General features: G+C 49.4%; 2 protein-coding genes across 8 annotated transcripts in view; both read left to right on the top strand.

Annotated features, from left to right (window-relative positions):
* The window catches only part of TBC1D2 (TBC1 domain family member 2), a 45,160-nt gene extending 35,705 nt beyond the window's left edge, over positions 1–9,455 (top strand). For 5 of the 7 annotated variants that reach the window (XM_047768012.1, XM_047768014.1, XM_047768015.1 and 2 more), the window contains 4 exons: positions 4,262–4,382; positions 7,001–7,186; positions 7,930–8,051; positions 8,960–9,455. In XM_047768012.1, the coding sequence (XP_047623968.1) occupies positions 4,262–4,382; positions 7,001–7,186; positions 7,930–8,051; positions 8,960–9,173 (643 nt within the window). In that variant the 3' untranslated portion in view covers positions 9,174–9,455. Of the gene's footprint in view, positions 1–4,261; positions 4,383–5,095; positions 5,305–7,000; positions 7,187–7,929; positions 8,052–8,882 lie in introns of those variants that run through there. The other 2 variants (XM_047768013.1, XR_007133268.1) reach the window with 2 other exon arrangements.
* Positions 9,456–9,591: 136 nt separating this feature from the next.
* The window catches only part of CORO2A (coronin 2A), a 56,918-nt gene continuing 45,348 nt past the window's right edge, over positions 9,592–21,161 (top strand). Inside the window, exon 1 of the mRNA XM_047768018.1 lies at positions 9,592–13,215. The gene's annotated coding sequence lies outside the window, so the exon portion shown is untranslated. The remainder of the gene's footprint in view (positions 13,216–21,161) is intronic.

The following is a 21,161-nucleotide window of genomic DNA, read 5'->3' as shown; positions in this document are numbered from 1 at the left end:
ACATGTTAAAATCCAGAAGGGACAAAACTTGTTAATCCTCTTTAAGATGAGATTTGAAGGGAGCTGGAAGCTATGAGGTTAGTATAAATAATTGCTATGTTTCATGCAAAGGTCAGGGAGGAACTAAGACTTGATGAGGGCCTCCTGGAAACCAGAGACTTTACATATCTGACGTCATCTAATCCTCAGAAAAATTCTATGAGGTAGGCATTGGTGTCCATATTGCCCAGATGAGACAAGAGAGGGTCCTGAGAAACTAAGAAGCCTACCTAGGCCTCATCATGCATGGGGGCACCATGCATGGTCCAGCTGCTAACCCTGGTCTCCAGCACCAAGACCTGGTCCTTCCTACCATCTGCCCTCACTCAGAATTGGAACTGTGGCAGAGTGTGCTGGAGACACTCAGAAACCTTTTTTCCTAATCAGATATAATCTTTATCTTCTTCTTCTTTTTAGGGCCGCACCTGCGGCATACGGAAGTTCCCAGCCTAGGGTTTGAATCAGAGCTGCAGCTGCTAGCCTACGCCACAACTACAGCAACGTGGGATCCATGCCATGTCTGTGACTTACATCAGAGCTCACTGCAATGCCGGCCTTAACCTACTGAGGGAGACCAAGGATCAAACCCACATCTTCATAGACACTAGTCAGATTTGTAACCCACTGAGCCACAATGGGAACTCCCTGACGTAACATTTTTTGAGAGCAGGAATGGGGTTAGCCTCATATAGGCTTTGGAATCTAATCTGTGCTAAAGGAACATGAGAAAATCCTATAATAGCAGGGGGTCTTGAGGTAAGCCACATAGAAGGAAAGAAACTTCTCCCTCTGCGGCCAGAGGCAATACAAAGGACGCTGAGGGATATGTAGGAACAGCTGAGACCAAGACCAGCAGTATTTCTTTACTTCTTCCTTTGAGTGATATTTTTACCAGTAATTGGTATTTAAGCAGATATTCATACTATTGCTTTAAATAGAGAGTTATTTGTAATAGAGCCTGTTTGAATGTAGAGTGCATTGTATTCTTTCCAAGACCTTAAACCCAGCCGGCTGGCCACTTTTGCCTGTCTGGGTGCTGCCATCTAGTGGCACCATTAGAACTGCAGTGTGGTGTCAGGACAGAACTGGCTTTTTATACAATAAACCCAGATTTAGAGGGAGATAGACAGCATAGTACGGATTTAATGCTAATTTAGGGAAAAATTTTAAAGTCCATTCCTCTCTAAAATGTAAGTGGAGTGATTTAAAGTGTTTTTTTTTCCCCTCATGTCACCCTCCTTTGCAGACCTCTTTGGGCCTGAAAGTCTTCAGTTGGAGTCTATCTGTAGCCTTGAGCAGTTGATAGGACCCTAGTGAGTGCCAGCAGCCTCTCATCACTGACCTTTTATCCCCCCGGGATTTTACGTGTACAACTCTCATAAGTTCACAGAGCTGCGTAGCCATCACCACAACCCAGTATTAGAGCATTTCCATCACCCCTGAAAGACACCTTGTGCCCATTTGTAGTCACTCTCCATTCCCACCCCAGCCCTGGACAACTACAAATCTACTTTCTGTTTCTCTGAGTGTGCTTGTTATGGACAGTTCATATACCAACCATACAGTATGTGGTCTTTTGCCTCAAGCTTCTTCCACATAGCATGTTCTAGAGATTCATCCATGGCGTAGTGGGTGTTTTGTTTTTCACTGAGAAGCATGCCATTGCATGGATGTGCCATACTTTGATTATCCACTAAGCAGTTAGCAGGCATTTAGGTTGTTTCTACCTTTTGGGTATTATGAATAATTCCATGGACATTCCTGGGCAAGTCTTTGTGTGGATGTATACTTTCCTTTCTCTTGAATGCATTATTTTTAACAGAAGCTCAATTTCTGTGGTCTAAATGCACCAAAAAGTATTTAAATCTTTTTTTTTTCTTGGTTATGAGAAGTCCACCACAGATCTTCTTGTTTGTACTATTATTTCTGTAGTATTAAAAGATGCCCCCAAAGTGAAAAAGTCACAAGAAATACACATCTAACATTTTCATTCGCCCTAACAAATTTCCAAACACCAACAGATAAAGCTCATAGAGAAGAAGGGAGACCTGCCGAGGAGTCAGGAGGGAAGGGGTGGCTGGCACATGTCAAGAGTGGGCAGCGGTGGGGGAGCAAGGGTGAGGCAGCTTCCCAGATCTGTCCTTCAGAAGATAAGCCCCAAGACAGAGGCACAGACCAGCAAATTTTCTTGTAAATGAGAACCTTGGGCATCCTTAGGGGGCCAGTCTTTGGGAGGCTAAGGACAATATGATTTGGAAACAAGGTTCATGGAATTTAAAACAAGGTCCTTTGGCCTCCTCCATCAGGAGGAGGGGTCCTGACTACCCCACCGAGCATATTGAGAGCATTCCTGGAATCAGAGCTCATGTCATACCCTTGCCCCCAGTGGCATTACTGGGATTTTCAAAAATAATGGTGTCCATTCCCAAATGCCCTGGACCTTGTTTGGGTATCCCATGGTTGGAATCTTAGCAGGACTACACTTCCCTTCTGACACAGAAGCTTTATCCTACTGGTTCAGGATTCAGTCCAAAAAGTAAAAATAGTAAAAATCACTGAACATTACCAACAGACTCACACATCAAATCTCTGACCTATTAATGCAAGCAGAAATCTAAGCTAATGCTGATACCCAGCTCCTAGTAGAATGAGGTGGGATAGAGAGTAGAGGCTGGACTTTGGGAATCTTTGGGTTCTGTTTCTACTCTGCCACTAACTATGTGACCTTGAACAAGTCACTTTCACTCTGGGCCTCATCACTGCAATAAGCCGGGATGACCAGTAGAAAGCAGGTAGCTGGAGCCTTATCTTGTGAGTTTCTGAGTGAGAAACGCTCAGTGAGAAAGAGGGCTATGATCCATTAGTTATGTCTGCCCTGGCTATAGACAAAGAGTTGTAGCCAGTGTACCATAGTTGCTTTCTCTGAACTAAGTAATCTCTGTAGGCCTTCCTACTTCCCCATCTCTGAGAGGGCAATACTTCCTATTTCCAGGAGAAAGGTAACTGTACACTCCATCCACTACGCTAAACTCATGGAAGGTTTGTATAAATATTAGCCTGAGTGGAAAAAATTCCTTCCCAATTCACTATGGAGAGGAAAAGGGGTTCTTCTTTTCTTTTCAGAAACCCTTTAAAAAAAAAAAAGGAAAGAAAAAAAAGCATAAACCTCATAAGAGGCTAGAAGTTATAAATCCCATCTAGTAAGAATCCAAAGAAGCATGAATATTTGAACAATGAAATATGCTCTTTAAGTCCAAGGAGAGTTTTTGGACAGCCCCACTGGACAGCCCCGCATTAGGGCTGTGCTACCACAGGATTTCTAAGAGGGTTTGCTAAGATACTATGGACATAAGCCTCTAAAAGGGGGCTAGAGTATGCAGCATTCCTCACTATCTTTGAACATGGGACATGTCTTTACCTAGCATCTTGAGAAACCAGTACATTTGGGGAAATATATTCTCAGATTCACCCTGGACAAGACCTGCCAGGGAAGATGGGGGGAGGAGAGAAAATAGTGCTTCCTCCAGGCAGATATCCCTGCTCAGCACTGTGGAGTTTTCTTCTTGTATGCATGATCTCATTAGAGCCTCATGCTAACTCTAGGGGAGAGGGAAGCAAAGGAGAAAAAGAACTTTGAGTATTGAACACCTGGTACATGCCAGAAAATGAGCAAGACGTTCTACGTCCGTCTTCCCAATGCCTACCGCCTTGGGAGATGGATATTGTTAACCTCACTTGACAGGTAATAAAAGTGAGGCTCAGAGAGACTGGCACACTTACCAAGGTCTCGAAGCCCATGAATATTAAGATGAGGACAGCTAACATTTATAAAGTGCTCTCACTGGGTGTTAGGCATTGTGCTGGGCAGTTAACATGTATGTACTGAGTTCATCCTCATGACAGTCCTGTGACTATTATGAAGTTTCGACTCAGAGTGGTTAAGTAATCTGCCCTCAGCCACCTAGCAAGGAAGCGAAAAGACTAGAATTCACACCCAGGCAGCAGGACTCCAGAGGCCCTGCTCTAAGGTGATTCTCATTGCTCTGGAAATCCCCCAGGAAGTCCTCTTCAAAAGCATGTTCATCTCACCTCAGGTGCCAGGAACTCCAGTGGGGTTAGGGAGGGGGATTGGGCAGGATGTTCCCCAGGGAGCCATCTCTGCCATGGCTGCCTGGCTGTAACTTCTGTGGATCACTCCAGGCCTCCTTCCCTCCCTCTCCAGACTGGCAGCCATCGCTCTGCTGGTCCTCGATGAGGAGGAGAGTGCCTTCTGGTGTCTGGTGGCCATTGTGGAGACCATCATGCCGGCTGATTACTACAGCAAGACGCTCTCAGCATCTCAGGTGAGCAGGCCATGGAGGGGATTTGGGGGCCATGCAGGTCGGTGCCTCAGGATTGTTCCTAGGAGCCAGTGTGTCTCAGAAAATTCAGGAACCTCTCAGGCTTCCAGTTCTCCACCTGCACAGCTGGTTACCTTCTCTGGGACTCCTGTGAAGTTCTGGTGAGCTGATGGCCTTGAGAATTGCTGGGGCCCTGTCCACATGATAGACTGTTGTTATTCCAGTGGGATGTTGTTATTTCAGTGGGATGTTACATCATTAGAAACAGTAGATATCCTGGGAAGGGGAGAAAAAAAATCTATTGTCGCTTGGTATTTGCCAGTCAAGAATTTCAAAACAGAAATCAGGAAGGTGGAATTTGGGACTGGGAGGATGAGAGGTGACAGTGATGCTTCACACACACACACTCATCATTGCCTACTGAGAAGCATAGCAGCCTCCATCATTTTATGATCCCCCTCCCCTGCCCTCTGAGCACAGGCCAGCCCTGCAGTCAAGCAGAGCTAGTTCAGAGACAACCCCTCAGAAACTAGCCGTGTGGCCTCAGCAAGTAGCATCACCTCTAGGAAACCCCAGGCCTTGCCTGGCTTTGAATGGGAGTAATACCACTTGCTGGGCTCGTTAAGAGGTGTAAATATGAAACCATGTCAAACCTCCCACATCCACCCTCCAGCCTCTCTCCCTCCTCACCCTTTGTCCCATTCTTGCTGCATCAGCATGTCTGCTTTACGGAGAGAGGCTACCCAGAGGAAACCGCTTTCCTCCAAGACCCACCAAACCATCATTACCTGCCCACCCATCCTGCTCTCCCTTCCTGCTACAAGCACTCAACACTGTTTCATACTTCCGGGGTGTCCTCCTGGGTGGAAAGGTGAGGAGAGAGATCAGGGATGGAGAGCAAGATCTAGGAGTCAACATGAATCAGGTAAGGACTGTGGCTGTGTGGCAGGGAGGCCCAACCTAACAGTGGCTTAAATGGGAGATTATTTTTCTCAGATAGAAAGCTGAAGATTCCTTTCAGTCTCTGCTCTGCCATGTGATTTTCATCCTTCTACTTATCACCTCTTGGTCACAAGATGGCTGCACCACCTCTGGCACTGTGGCCACGGTCCAGACTGAAAGGAGCAGAGGGTGAAAGGCAGGCACTGGCTCCCTTTCCAACAGTTTTCCCCGACACAGCAACTTCTGCTTACATCTTATTGGCCAGAATTGTGTCACATGGCACATGTGGTTACAGGTTGCAAGGCAGTCTGGGAGGTATACAAGTATTTTATTTTACAAATATTTTATTTTCACTTTTTTTTTTTTTTTTTTTTTTAGGGCCTCACCTGCGGCATATGGAAGTTCCCAGGCCGGGACTCCAACCGGAGCTATAGCTGCCTGCCTATACTACAACCACAGCAACACGGGATCCAAGCCACGTCTCCAACCTACACTACAGTTCATAGCAACGCTGGATCCTTAACCCACTGAGCAAGGCCAGGGATCGAACCTGCGTCTTCAGGGATACAAATTGGGTTCGTTACCACTTGGCCACCACAGGAACTCCTATTTTCACATTTTAATATCTCTGGAATTGAGATGTATAGGCAATATATTGTGGTGGGGTTTTTTGTTTGTTTTTAGTACAGAAAATTTCAAATGTCAAAAAAAAAAAAATAGAGAAAACAGTTAATGACCATCCATGTATCCATTGCTTAGCTTCAATAATTATCAATACTGGGAGGCCAGTGCTGTTTTCATACCCACTCCTCCTGCTTTGATGACCCTGAAGTAAATAAAGCTCAGACATCATTATCAGTTTATCCACAAGTCCTTCAGTAAGTTCAGTGGCATCTCAGTTTCAGGGAGTTACCCTAGGTTTTGAGCTGGATACTTGGCCTCCACACCAGACCTGGAGTTTAAGGTGAGGAAGGAAGGGAGGGAGAGTGTTTGCCACAGCCAACAGCTAAAGTCTAGAAGAAGACTTAAATGGAAGGAGAGGGCTGAAAAACCAGCAGTTCCGAGAAAAAAAAGCAAGAGGAGCCTAAAATGTGCTTGTCACAGATGTAGGAGGCAACCACAGAACAACCATATGCTGGGGTCTGGGAAGGAGTCGATGCTGGGAATGATCAACTGGATCAAGTGAAACAAGGACAGAGGCATGACAGTGACCATGCAGAGAGGTTACTGGCAGCTGTCACCCATCAGAATCACCCCTTGATGTCAAGTGTGGCTCCCCCAACACCTACCCCCAGGACCTTATCCTGAGCATCTTGTGCATCAGGCCCAAAATAGGTGTAGAGAAGCAGCCATGGAATCAGCCAATACAAGCCTGAGTTCCTGCTTGGCTTGAGGTTCAGAGGCAAAGAGGCCAGAACTCCACTGGCCAAGGACTTGCAGTCCACACAGACCTCTCTGTCAAAGCTCCAGCCTGGATGCTTGCTCACCTGTGAAGTGACCTGTCTCCCAGCCAGGCTTGGCTCCAGCTCCTCCAGGTGCTCTGAGCCCCTGAGATGGGCAAGGACCCACTGGGAGTGGCCCCAGGGCTGCATGTGGACTGGCCAAGTGTGAAGGGGTGGGTGGGAGAAAGGCAACCCCTTCCACAGGCAGCAGCTGACAGGCCCTCTCTTGGCTTGCAGGTGGACCAGCGGGTGCTGCAAGACCTCCTCTCAGAGAAGCTGCCCAGGCTGATGGCTCACCTGGGGCAGTGCCATGTAGACCTATCCTTCATCACCTTCAACTGGTTCCTCGTAGTCTTTGCAGATAGCCTTATCAGCAACATCCTCCTCCAGGTCTGGGATGCCTTCCTCTATGAGGGCACCAAGGTAGGGTGCTGTGGGGGGTGAGGAGAGGGGGGCCATGAGCAGAATCTCGAATCTGCCCCTGGACAGTGGGAGGCCAGCTCACCTATCAGGGCTGTGGAGGACCTCTCCTGGCAGCATGACTCTGAAAAGTCAAGTGCTTTGCACCCCTGAGGGGAAGTGGTGTTTCTGCCTCTGAAGATGCGTCTTAAAATTGGGTGGATTCCCTTTCCCTGGAGAGGAGGCACACTGCCATTCTATCCATTGCCCCTCTAGTCACCCAGGTCCAACCTTCTCTTCCTCCTCTTTGGATTGAGCCCCAGACTGGAAGGCTAGCACTTGGGTCTTGTCCCAGCTCTCTCCTTAACCTTGCTAAGGTACCTGGACAGGCCCTCCCCTGGCCTCCGCCCAGTTTTCCCAGCCTCAGAGTTTACCAAGTACCCTCGGATCTGTCTCTCTCCATTTTCAGTTCCTGTTGGCACTCCCATGTAGTGACAGTGTTACCCCATTAGGTCCAACAGGGGCGATGCCTCTACCAGCGTCCCAGGACAAATCAGTCTCAGTCACCAGATTCCAAGCTGTGCTCCCCTGTTGGGTTTCCAATCCTCCCCTCCCCTTGGCCTTGCCCTGCACATTTCCTCCAACCTTCAACCTCTACTGCTTGTCTAGGGCCTTCCACACTGCCTGGGGGTGTGGATTCTTCTCCCTCTGGGGACCCCCTGCCCTGGCTCCCTTTGCCCCACCTGAGTCCCCACTTTGCCCCCCAGGTGGTATTCCGCTATGCCTTGGCCATTTTCAAGTACAATGAGGAGGAGATCCTGAGGCTGCAGGACAGCCTGGAGATCTACCAGTACCTGCGCTTCTTTACCAAGACTATTTGCAACAGCCGGTGAGAACCTGCTCCTGCCCCGACCCTGCCCCCTCCACCACACCCACACCACCCTCATGCCCACCCAGGACACATAGCAAGGAGGAGGCTAGTGTTTCCAAGCATAGGTTCATTAGTGATGCTTATCTTACATTACAGCTTAGCAATCCTTACAGATAGTCCACTGCCTCAGTAGCTATCTGTCCCCTTAACCTGACATTCCAGGCCTCCATTGCAGTTTGATTTTTTTTTTTTTTTTTGCCCACCTTTGCCTGCTCCCAACACCCATGCCCTTTAATAATGCCAAACAGAATTACTTAAGTTCCTAGGACAACCTCCATCTCTGGGCTTCTGGCCTTGCAGTTTCCTTTTCTTAGAAAGCTTCCTTGCCACTTCCACCACTACCATCTTTCCCTGACCTACTACTCATTCTTTGTTTTCTTTTTACAGCTGCACCTGTGGCATATGGAAGTTGCTGGGCCAGGGGTCTAGTCGGAGCTGCAGCTGCGGCCTTCACCAAAGCCATGGCAACACTGGATCCTAGCCACATCTTCAACTTGGGCCTCAGCTTGCAACAGTGCTGGATCCTTAACCCATTTACAAGGCCAGGGATCGAACCTACATCCTCACAGAGACAACATCAGCTCCTCAACCCACTGAGCCACAATGGGAACTCCCTACTACTCATTCTTCAAAACTCAGCTCACCGTCCCCTCCTCCAAGAAGGCTTCCCTGACCTACTTTTCCTTCCTGGGTTAGAGCTTCCACAGCCCTAAGCTTCTTCCTGCCTCAGTAGACATCACTCACTGTGTGTGGAAATTGTCTTCTTAGTCACTGTTTCCTCCCTGGAAGGGGCCTCAGCTGCATGAGCAGGATGACTGCAGGGGTGCCTAGGATGCCTGGTGAATGTGATTGTGCTCTCCTCCCAGGAAGCTGATGAACATCGCCTTCAACGACATGAACCCCTTTCCCAAGAAACAGCTGCAGCAGCTGCGGATAGTCCATCGGGAGCGGCTGGAGGCTGAGCTGCATGAACTGGAGCAGTTCAAAGCCGAGTACTTGGAGACCAGGGCATCCCAGGGCTCCTTGGTGCCTGAGGGTTGCACCAGCGAGGATGAAGGGGAGGTGGAGGCAGAAGGCTGACTCCAAAGCCCTTTCTCACCCTTATCAGGCAGGCCCACAGGAGGACGGCTATGGAGCCAGGGGTCCAGCCTGGGACTCAATCTCTCCATTGGAACATTGGCTTCTAAAGCCATGGGTTGGATTATCTCCTCATGAGCACACACCCAGGATGCACCCCTTCTCATTTCCTCAGCAGAGCACTTTAGCACATAGACGGGCAAGAGTGCTGTCTTTATGTAGGGTAATCTTGGACATATCTCTAAGTTTTATCTCTGTAAAACAGTATAAATATTGGAAATAGTTCACAAGCCTTGGAACTTAAACAACTCTCCAGTAACCAGTTGTTCCTGGGTGGGCTCAGGGCTCCAGAGTGTCCTACCACCAGGGCCTTCCCAGCCTGAGACAGCTCTGGCTGCTGTCTGTGAGGGTGTCCCTGCAGGGCCAGTCTCAGGAGAGCAGAGCTATGTGCATTTAGGGGGTTCTGTCTTTCTGGGCAACAGCACCAGTCTGATGCTGGTTGGGCCTTTGTTTCAGGCCCAGCTTCTGCCTCCTGAGACCTATTTCCTGAACCTTGCACCTACCCTCTCTTTCTGTGTACAGCCCATGTTGGGAGGCTGTGGGGATGTGGGGTGGGGGGGAACCCTTGTCCACCACCAGGAGGAACGTGTTGTAAGGGTTGGGCAGAGAGCCCTGAGGCGGGTGCCCAACTTCTAATCTCCCACCACCAACTTCACAGGCTGGGGCAAGAAAAGCCACCTCTTTGAAAATGTGGTGGTTGGGACAGGGTGGCAGGGAAAGGTGGTGAGAGGGACAGAGCTGCAGCTTGTTGCCAGATCGAGGCTAGCTTTTTATGTGTGCAAAACTCAGCTCTGGCTCTGGGTTCTTCAGGCCCCTCCTCAGCAGACAGGCTTCCCCATTCCCCTCAAGTCAGGGAATGGAAGCTGTACAAGTGATCTTGGCAGCTTACTTCTCAACAAGACCTGTGACTGTGCCAGGATAGCCTTCAGCTAAGCAATCTTTGGTATGAAGGACTGAGGGTGGCTGGAGAGGCTGTAACCCTCAGGGCCATCACGGGGAAGACAAGAGGTCCAGCCTCCTGGAAATCCAGGAGGGTTAAAAGAGTTAACTCTGATACGGGCACAGAGTAAAGCACTGCAGATGGTGAGTGTCCCTCTCCTTCCTTCATCTCTCCTCTCTTCTTTTCTTCCCCCTTCTCCATCTTTCCCACACACACACCTAGGCAGAGGAGTAGCTCTGCCCAGGCTGGGTGTCTATCCCTGCTTCCCCTCCTCCAAGAGGGGGAGAGGTGGTGCTCTGCAGCTGACCCAGCACAGAGTCACCTCTGAGTCCTACCTCACTGCATGACAAAATCACCTGAGTGCTGGACCCCACACTCAGAACCTATTGTTGGGCATGGGTCTTGTGATATACTGATGCGGTTGGGCCCCACAGGCAATGAGGAATGACTGGTGAGGCCCCTAGCCCTGCAGCAAGGAGCTGGAGCCAGAGCTTGTCCTAGAGCACTCGCTCACTCCAGGCCAAGCTCAGTTTACAGATAAGGAGACAAGGCTCAGAGAGGTTAATTAACTTACCCAAAGTCACACAGCCACTGAGGGGTTAACTACAAAACCCAGGAGGGCTCCTCCAAGCTCACAGTGCCTTCTCTGAATCCTAGAACACCTCCCCCAAGAACCCAAGGGAAAGGGCAAGGCTGGCCTATGGCTTCTTGAGTGGCATAGGGCCCGTAGGGATAGCTCTAGGCAAAGAAACCTGGAAGGATGAAACTCCACCTTACAGGGAGGCTGCGGCAGGGACTGGTGCGGGTGGGGTTGTACCCCGAGAATGTATAGAGCTGCTGCTGCTCCTAGGTAGCTGCCCACTCTCCCTCTCTGTATCTTTTCCTAAAAGAGGTTTGGGGCCCACTCCCGGTGTCAGGTTTCTGGCTCCGCACCACAGCTGTTGCCCCCATCCCCAGGGGCCGCTGCTTTCCAGGGCTGGAGGATCTGATCCTTCACAGCCCCACCTCCATACCCTAGGGGATAGGCCCTCTGGCTCAAAGCATCCCTCTTCCAAACACTAGGCCTCTAGCAAGCTCAGGTCCATACTTCATCCTGGAGGGGAAAGGAAAGGAGTTACTCAGAAAACTGCCTGGGGAAATATCCCCCAAAACAAATGAACTCCTCAAAACAAGAGGGAGGGCCTGGAGGTTACTTTGGAAGATCCTCCCCCACCCTGAAGTGGGAGATGAAGCATACACTCACTCCTATTGAACATCTAAGTTCAGGGTTCCCTCCCCCATATTCAGAATCTCACTTCCCAGGCACTCCTGCCCCTCCTTCTTTCTCAGCTCTGTCTGCCATGGGCACAGGACCACACGCACACATTTTCGTCCCCCACTTGGCAGATTAAACAAAGCAGGCCATGTTGATACAGGAAGGTTTCCTGGCCCATCTCAATAAGCAATAAGGCCCAAAAGAAGGTGCCAGCAAATGGGCCCAACTCTGGGGCCAGACCTACTGTGTGGTTTCATAGCTAGGGAACTCTGGGCAGGTCATCCCCACTCTGGCTTCAGTTTCCCCATGTGTGCAATTCACATGGTCAGAGGTAGCCTTCATAAAATGAACCAGGATTACAGGAAGGGACAGGACAAGAGAATGAGGAACACACACGTGCAGGGAGCATCTCTAGGAAAGGTACCACCTTCTGTCTATTACAGAGGCTTCCAATGGTCTCCCCTCTGGCCCATTGGTCCTATGCCCATGTGGAAGCAGAGAGGTCCCCAAACACAGTCCCAGCCACCTATCATCATGGCATATAGTGGGAAGATGCAGATATGAGGCTGGGAGGGAATGTCCACAAGGGTTCTGGGAAGCCTTCCTGGGGAAGGACATGGAAGGAAGAAATGAATCTGTTTAGACAATAGACCATGATATGGGAAGAGAATTCCTGGCAGAGAGGACTGTGAACAAGGGCACAGAGATATGAGAGTGCAAATGGGTAGGAAATGCATACCATAGTTACTGGCTGAAGCCCTAGGTGAATTAACACTTACTGAGCCAGGCACTGTTCTAGGCCCTGGAGATACACCACTCAACAAACAGTTGTTCTCATGAGAGACGGTGTGGTGGAGTGACTATAAGCTTGGGCTTGGGAGCCACACTGCCTAGGGTTGTACCAATACTGGTGTCATCTTAAGAAAGGTACTTAACCTCTGTGAACTTCAGATTTCTTATGTGTAAAATAGGTAATAGCTAACCTAGTATGTTTATGTGTCGATAAACTGCGGTGATGCATTTAAGGTGCCCAGAACAGTGCCTGGTTCTTCAGGAGTTGGGTGGTGATATTACAAAAAGGCTGGGCTTCCCCATCTCCGCCCCCACTGCCCAAGGCGGCAAGACTAAGCAGCAGCGCCCCCTCTTGGCTACCGATAGAAAGAAGGGCGTCCTCCCATACTCAGAGATCCTCCCTGCCCTCTTCCTCTCGACGTACCGGGAACCCCCAGGAATTACTCCAACAGCTCGGGTTCACCAAGCGCTACTCCTGTGGCCGTCTCTGAGTGCGCACATTACTGCGCCGGTAAATTAGATCGTCACTTCCAATTCTCAAACAACTCTGAAGCAGACACGGTTTGTTTCCACTCCACCTAAGGGTAAAGTGACCCTCCCGGAAGGATCGAATCCCTTGTCTCATACCACTCCGCGAGAGAGCGACGGGATGTGAAGGCAGGCAACCCCAGCCTCTACTCGGTCCCCGGGGAGCCCGCCCCATTCACTGCGGCGTGTGCGCGCCGCTGTGCGAGCCCTTTCTCTGTGCGAATGCGCGCCCCGAGACAAGCTCCGGGGTACCAGGAACGCGGCCCAAGGGCCGAGGAAGGAAGGGTGGCCTGGCGGACTCGCGGGCGGGGCTTGTGCTCGGCCCCGGCCCCTCCCACCGGCCCCTCCCGCTGGGCTGAGGGTGGGAGGAGGCGGCAGCGCTGGGCGCGGGGACTCGGCGGGCAGCGAGGAGCTCAGAACCAGAGCCAGACGCCGCCGCCGCTACCGCCACCTGCGCGGCCGTCATCAAGGTAGGGCGGTCCCGGGCCGCCGGGCTATGCCTTCCCCGTCTGCGCGATGTGCTCGTGCTGCGCCTCTGAGCTGCAACGCCTGGGGAGGGATGCTGGGGCTCGGCGCACCGCTGGGGACCTGGCGGGACGCGGGGAACCTGGCGTTCGACACCTCTGCGTGACCTTGCAAAAAGCACTGCTTCTCTCCAGGCCTCAGTTTCCCCATCGGGATAGCGGGCACAAGGATGGCCCCTTCGTCGCTGGGCTGTGGGGAGGGGCCGCTTCAAGCTCCAGGCTCCCGACGGCGCAGGGTCGGATGGGCACTGTCTGCACAGCCCACCCGCAGTGAGGGCTGCTCTTGCTGGGTGTGGCAAGCCGGTCCCGACAGTCCCCCCTAGTGGCCTGGGTGCCCCGCGGGACCCGTGTTGGGACTCTTCCCTCTCCTGGCTGGGTAACCTGCTGGGCCTCAGCTTCCCTGTACAGGAAACATTAATAGGCGACACCCCCAGGTCCCTGTCAAGCCAGCCTGGGCATGCAGGGTGGGGCAGTCAGAGTCTAAGCCTAGTCTTCCTCGCGGTCTGGGGCTGGAGGAGCCCTAGGTTGGAGGTGGTGGAGCCCTCTGGCACAGACTTGCCTGGACCAGACCCACGCAAGTACCTGGATTTAGGGCATGGTATGCAACGTCTCCCCACCAGGTGCTAACGCCCAGATCTAAGTCCCAGCCTGATGTGATATGGTTGGCTTGTCCATGCATAGACGGACATAGAGGAGCTACAGTGCCAAGAGATGGTGTTTGGGTGGGGTCGGGTCTGGGACAGAGCAAGTGTCTGAGAGACTGTGGCTCCAAGATTTCTGGGTAAAGACGACCTCTGGTGTCTGTCCTGGCCCCTTGGTAAGATCCCTCTGGACCATCTCACTGCCCCACTGCACACCCCTTATGATGGGAATCTCACTCGCTGTAAACAGAGCTAGAGTCTGCTAGTCCTGCTCTGGCACACAGACAACATCTGACCCCTCCATCCCCACCCCAGGGCAATTATCTGGTCCCTTAAATCAGTTCACCTCAGGGTTAAACAGCCCCAGATCCAGAGCTGTTTCTCCTGTCAGAGCCAAAGGGAGCAAAGGCAAGACAAGAGAGCTGAGGTGTCTGCCCTGGAGCAGTTAGTAGTCAGCCTGAGGCTTGTTCAGAACCCACCTTCATCAGGACTGGAATGTGTCCCCTGTACCTCTGGAAAGGTAGCTGCCTTAGAGGTCTGGAGTGAGAGGAGGAGCCAGAGGAGCCTCTCTCCAGCCCTTCCAGCCCGAGGGTCCCTATCTTCTGTTGCCTGCTCTGATTGAAGGAGTAGTTTCTGAAAATCGAGCCTGGGCTTTCTCGATTGTACCCCCTCCTGACCCGCCCCTCACCTGGGAACTTTCCTACAGCCAAAAGAAGGGGCTGCCAGGATAGGTGATAAGCTCTGTGTCATCAGAGATGTGAGCAAAGGCTGGATGAGCACTTCCCAGGGTTACACTTGACTGTAAGTCTGGGACTCTTAAGGCCAAAATAGAGTAACCAGGGCCTTGCCTTCTGGCCATGATGGAGCTGCACAACTTGAAGCTAGACCACAAATGAGTGTTATTATTCTCTCATAAAAGCAGGCTAAGTATATGTGCTGTCACCCGAGCGTAGCTCCAATGCACAGGCTTAAGTGCTACCTATGTCTCCCATCATCCCTACATGTGTATAATCTGGGCTCTTTTTTCCTGCTCTGCTAGTCCGAGCCATTTGGGCCTTGATTTAGAGGTATGGCAGATTGTGGTTATTAAAAAGTCATCCTGTGCCAGTAATTAAAAAATGCACCATGAAATTATGGAATATCCAGCTAAAACAGATCTTAGGAAATCATCTCATCCAACCTCTTCATTTTACAGATAGGTATCCCCTAAGGGGATGTGACTTGTTAAAAGTCACCCAGCAGACAAGCAGCCAAGCCCAGGGATCTTAATTCCAGGACCAGAGTGAGTGAGTGAGTGAGTGAGTGAGTGTATGTGTGTGTGTGTGTGTTTGCTTGTTTGAAAACACATACCATATAGTAAACGAAAGCAATCAGTATTTATTCCTATAAAATTAATAAAAATAAATATAAAAGGATAAACCTCTATGCTGGCAAAGCTATAGGATTCTCCAGCAGCATTTAATTTTGCAGGGCTATCTGTCAGCTCGTTTCAAAAGTCCCATGACAAAGATCCTAACTTCCTTTGCCCCTACCCTTCTACTTTGAGGACTTTACCCTAAGGAAGTAACTACAGAGTTGAGTGTAGTGCTATTATTTTCTAAAGAAGTTATAGTGAAGAGGTTCTTGGTGTTTTACCTGAGGATTAATAAACTTTTCATTTAAAAAATACAGCTTTAAAAATAGAAACATTAGGAGCTCCCACTATGGCACAACAGGATCATCAGCCTCGTGGGAGCTCTGGGACTGGGGTTCAATCCCCAGCCCAGCACAGGAGGTTAAGGATCTGGCATTGCTGAAGCTGTGGCTTAGGCCTTAACTACGGCTTGGATCTGATCCCTGGCACTAGAGCTCCGTATGTCTTGGGGCAGCCAAAAATGGGGTGGTGGGGGGCAAGGGGTGACACCAAAGCTTCCATTGCTGTAGTCTGGCCAGCACAGGAGCAGTGTGGTCCAGAGGAAAAGCCATGAGACTCATGTCAGCAGATGTAGATTCCAGGATGAACTCTTCCTCCATCCCACCATGTAAGCTTAGGGCAATCCCTGGCCCTTTCTGTACCTCATTTCCCCTATCTGTGAAATGGGGTAGATTCAGTGCTGAGTTTCTTTTAGTTCTGACAACCCACATTCTAGACTTAGCAAATCTCTGTAACAGAAGCCTTTATTAGAAGGAACAGGAGTTCCCGTTGTGGCGCAGTGGTTAACAAATCCAACTAGGAACCATGAGGTTGTGGGTTCGGTCCCTGGCCTTGCTCAGTGGGTTAAGGATCCAGCATTGCCATGAGCTGTGGTGTAGGTCATAGACGCAGCTCAGACCCCACGTTGCTGTGGCTCTGGCATAGGCCAGCGGCTACAGCTCCTATTCGACCCCTAGCCTGGGAACCTCCATATGCCTCGGGAGCAGCCCTAGGAAAGGCAAAAAGACAAAAAAAAAAAAAAAGAAGAAGAAGGAACAGTGAAAGCAGGGATAACCAAAGAATGTCCTAGCCTCTGACCACCCCCCCCCAATCATTAAATGAATCCTGTAGCCTTTTCCTAGCCTTTTTCTTCTGGGGAAAGGGCTTCCCCTCAGCCTTGGACATTATCTTCAAATGGCCAGAACTTGGATTATTTTAGAGTCTAGTGTGGTTTTTTTTTTTTTAATCCTCTTTATCAAGTATCAGGATACAGATTTTTCAGGAGGATAAGAAAATAATTCAGCAAGATCCTCCATTTATTATTTTAAGTCTATAGGTTGTGCCTTGCCTCCTTCAGAACAAGGAGGTGTTTAGCAATTACACCTACCATGAAATAGGTAAATAAACATTGAAATAGGTAAATAAACTGGGCACATACTCCACCTTGAGGTACAGGCTGCCACGGGAAACGTATTATATTAAACTGTACGAAATGGCCAGTACCTGGCTGTTTTTGGACTTACCAGAAGTGGCCATTTTATTAGGTTCAGCCTGAATGAAAAAAGATGTAATTAAAGAGCAGTGTGCTCCTTACCATAATAGAGAGATTGGTGGGTGCAGTGGGGACTAGGAGAGTGTGATTATAAGCTTGGAGAAGTCAAGGAGGAAAGACATGGGAACCTCACCTTAAAGAATCAATAACAACAATAATAATAAGCTAACATTTACTGAATACATACTATGTGTCTGATTCTATCCTAAGTGCTTAACATCATTCAGTTATTCAGCCTTTCATTTATTAAGCACCTACATTGTGCTAGGTATTTTTTAAGTGTTGACAGGTAGGGTTCTTGACAGTAAACAAAAGAGACCCCCCAAGAAAATCTGTCTTAAAGGAGTTTACAATCTAATAGGAAAAAAAGGTAGACAAAAAACAGTAAGCAAAATAGATGGTGGTAAATGAGATAGAACAAATAAAACATGGGAAGATGTTTCCAGGATGTGAGGGGGAATGGAAGAGAAGGGGTTGTGGTTTCAAATAGGGTGGCGGGGTGGGGGAATCATTGAGAAGATAACTTTGGGGCAAAGGCTTGAAGGAGGTGAGGGATTGAGCTGGACTGAATTCTAGGGGAAGAGGCATCCAGGCAAAGGAAACAATCAATGCAAAAGACCTGAGGTAGGACCATGCCTGACACGTTCATAGAAAAACAGATTGGTATTGAGTGAAAGAGAGGGAAGAGAAGACAGGTAAGAGAGGTCTTGGGTCAGGCCATGTACCCTGTCTCATACAACACTGAGTCCTTTAAGTTTGTGAGGGAGGTACTATTTTTTTTTTCTTTTTTGGCTGCACCCATGGCGTATGGAAATTCCCAGGCCAGGGACTGATTCCAAGCCCCAGATGTGAACAACAACCTCCTTTAACCCACTGTGCCAGGCCAGGGACTGAACCTGAACCCCCAGAGCAACCCAAGCACTACAGTTGGATTCTTAACTCACTGCGCCACCAAGCGAATTTGGGGAGATACTATTTTTATTTCTCTTTTTCAGTTAAAGGAACAAAGGTACACAGAGTTAAAGTAACTTGCTAAAACAATGTCTCACAGTGGAGCTAGGTTCTGATCAAGGACAGTGGGAGCCATGGAAAGCTTTTGAACAAGGCAAGGGCAAGGCCACATTTGAGTGTTAGTGCAATTCCTCTAGGGTGCAGAGAGAAGGCTGTGGAAATAATCCAGGCCTGGCATGATAAGGCTGGACCCGGGCAGTGTGAACCACTGAACACGGGAGCAGAGGATCTGCCAAGCTTGGTGCCATAGGTGAGATAGAGTCCAGGCCAGGTGAGCAGGAAGAGGAGGAAGCAGGATGGTCTTGGGCTTATTTATTTAACAAATACTTAATAGGACTTCTTATGCTCCAGGCACCATCTAAGATTTTACATACATTAACCCATTCAATTCTTAAAGGAACCTATAGAATAGATTCTAGCACATTATTATTCCCATTTTAATGAGTGTATTATATTGAATGTAAATTATAGCTCAATAAAGTTAATTTACAAAGAAAAGATATTTGTTTTTTCTATTATAAATACTGATGAAAATGGAGAATTTAGAAAAAAGCCAGGAAAACAGAAAATAAGTCACTTACTTCTATCTCAGTCAATATAAATATTTTGGTATATTTGTCCTTTTTCCTACAACAAATGAGAACACTGAGGTCTAGGGCAGTTGGGCAGCTTGCCTAAAGTCATATATTTGGACCCATATCATCTGGCTCCAGTGTCCAGGATTTTTTTTTTTTTTTTTTGCTTTTTAGGGCTGCACCCACAGCATGTGGAAGTTCCCAGGCTAGGGGTCAAATCAGAGCCACAGCACAGCAATATGGGATCCGAGCCATGTCTGCGACCTACACCACAGCTCATGACAACGCTGGATCCTTGACCCCCTGAGCAAGGCCAGGGATCCAACCCATGTCCTCATGGACACTAATCAGGTTCATTTCTGCTGAGCCACAATGGGAACTCCCTCTAGTGTCCAGGATTTTAGTCATTGCCTATAGGCAAACCTGGAATGTCAGTTGGTGGGTTCCATTGAGAAACCCCCCAACTCACCCCTCCCAGGCCATCATTTCAGTTAGGGAAAATGAGGCCCAGTGAAAGGTGGGGCCTTGCTCATCAGCTCTCAACCAGCTGGGAACAGATATGTGAGGTTTCATTCTAAGAGATAGAGAGCTGAGCATTTGCACAGGGTTGATGTGACAGTTGCTTCCAGCCTGGCCTTGAGCCCCGGAGGTTGCAGGGGGGGCTGGCACGAGCCATAACCCTGCCCACAGGGAATGCTGGGCACTACCAGGGCAGACCTGTGTGTCCTGGGCCCAAGAGTCTTAACTCTCCAACAGGCCCTGAGTGGGAGGAGTCCAAGAGATGGGGAGGGAGAGTTTGGGACCTTGCCAAGGCTTTGACCCCCTGAGATTGTCTCTTATACTCTGACTATGCATTTATTTCTGGCTCTGGTGCCAGCAAACTCCTGAAGCCGCCTGCTACCAGAGATGCAGCCCTGGCTTCCAATCCCAGCACGGCCACTGATGAGCCAAGGACTAGGTCTTTTCCTCCCCACCTGCAAAGTTACATCATAATGGTGCAAACTGCAGGATGAAGGGAGATGTGGATGGAAACTGGCACAGGGCATGGCACATGGAAGAACTCAACAGAGAACTCAACTACTGTTGTTCCTTAATCATTGTGCTACCCCAGGATGTTGGCCCAGGCTGGGGGATTAAGGCTTCCCAGCCAGAGCCCTCTCCACAATGCTCCCCCGCACACCTGGCTCCACCAGATAGGCCCAGCCAGAGCAAGAGGAGATGGAAATGAACCTGATGCAGTGGTTTGGAGTCCAAGAGTGCAGACAAGAAAGGACACAGTGGAATGAAAGAGCCTGCACCTCTCAGGAGGGAGACTTAACCCGGCCACTGACCATGCTCTGTAGGCAAGTCCTGTCCCTACTTTATTCTCCCTATCCTTTTCTGTAAAGTGGGGAGAACATTTCCTGCCTTAATAACCATAATGATCTTTCCCAGAAGCCATCTCTTTCGGTTCTACTATTCCTGGAGAGTAAGGCTGGAGATAAGCCAGACCCATCACTGCCTTCAAGGGTGCACAGTCTAGTGGTGGGGCTTAGTTCTGATAGGGAAGCCCCAGAACTGTGGGCCCTCAAGGGGGGGCATCTAATGCAGCCTGGGGTAGAGGTGGGAGTTGGGAAGGCTCCCTGGAGAAGATGATGCCTGGGCCAGGTTGTTAGTGGGATGTGGAATTGGCCAGACTCTAAAGGGGAAAAAAGGAAGAAAGATTTTTGAGTAAATTATCCACCTTTCTGAGCCTCTGTCTCCATCTGTAAATTGGAGATAACAAATGCTTCCTTTGCCTAATGCAAAAAGTAGTTCTGAGTATCAAAACTGGATAAAGAGCATGGAAGCGCTTTATGAACTATAAAATGCCAGGCACCTGTTTACTGTTGTTACTATGATATCTGGAATCCTCGGGGGTTAGGGAAATAGCAGGGCAGCATCTGGGTCTGGGAGAACATCTGGCCTGTTCTGAAAGATTTACGATCACATCCAGCAGCGACAGACAGCCACCATTCACATTACACTCCTTGGTTTAAGAGTTCAAAAGTATTTATGGGACTTCCTGCTATTGTGCAATGGGATCAGCAGCATCTCGGGAGAGCTGGGACACAGGATCAATCCCCAGCCTGGCACAGTGAGTTAAGGATCTGGAATCGCTGCAGCTGTGGCTCAAGTCGCAACTACAGCTTGGATCTGATCCCTGGCCTAGGAACTCCATGTGCTGAGCGCTGACCAAAAAGGAGGAAAAATATATCTCTATGCTGGGGTGCAGCTTTGCTTTGAGGAGGCTCAAAAGGCAGCTATGACCTGATCGCAACCCTGTCCTGAGGAAGCAGAGGACAGGTGTCCATAGAAACCCATCAGGCAGAAAGCACTCCATCCTAGTAGAGGCTGGGCACCCTGGTCAAGCATCATGGACCTGACCAAGGGGAGCTGTAGGGACCTGCGTGGTGAAGGGATGGAGGATAGGGGAGCACTGTGAGGTCACCAAAAAGACACCGGTCTGCATAAAGAGAGCTCTGCAAATTCGCTTTAGCTGGAAAAGCAAGGAAAAGAGCAGGATGCATGGAATGAGCCTGTTTTGGTTTGAATATGAGGGAAGAATAGTTCTACACACTTGTAAATACAGAACAACAGACACATATCACGCTAGTTGATTATCACTAGACAGAATTTTTTTTTTGTCTTTTCTGAATTTTGATATATGTGATAAACATTTTATTTCCACAAAGATGTGG

Source organism: Phacochoerus africanus, chromosome 2 (genome assembly GCF_016906955.1).
Source record: "Phacochoerus africanus isolate WHEZ1 chromosome 2, ROS_Pafr_v1, whole genome shotgun sequence".
NCBI classification, from domain to species: Eukaryota; Metazoa; Chordata; class Mammalia; order Artiodactyla; family Suidae; genus Phacochoerus; species Phacochoerus africanus.
Note: the sequence above shows the minus strand (reverse complement) of the source record. Positions and strands in the feature narration are given on the sequence as shown.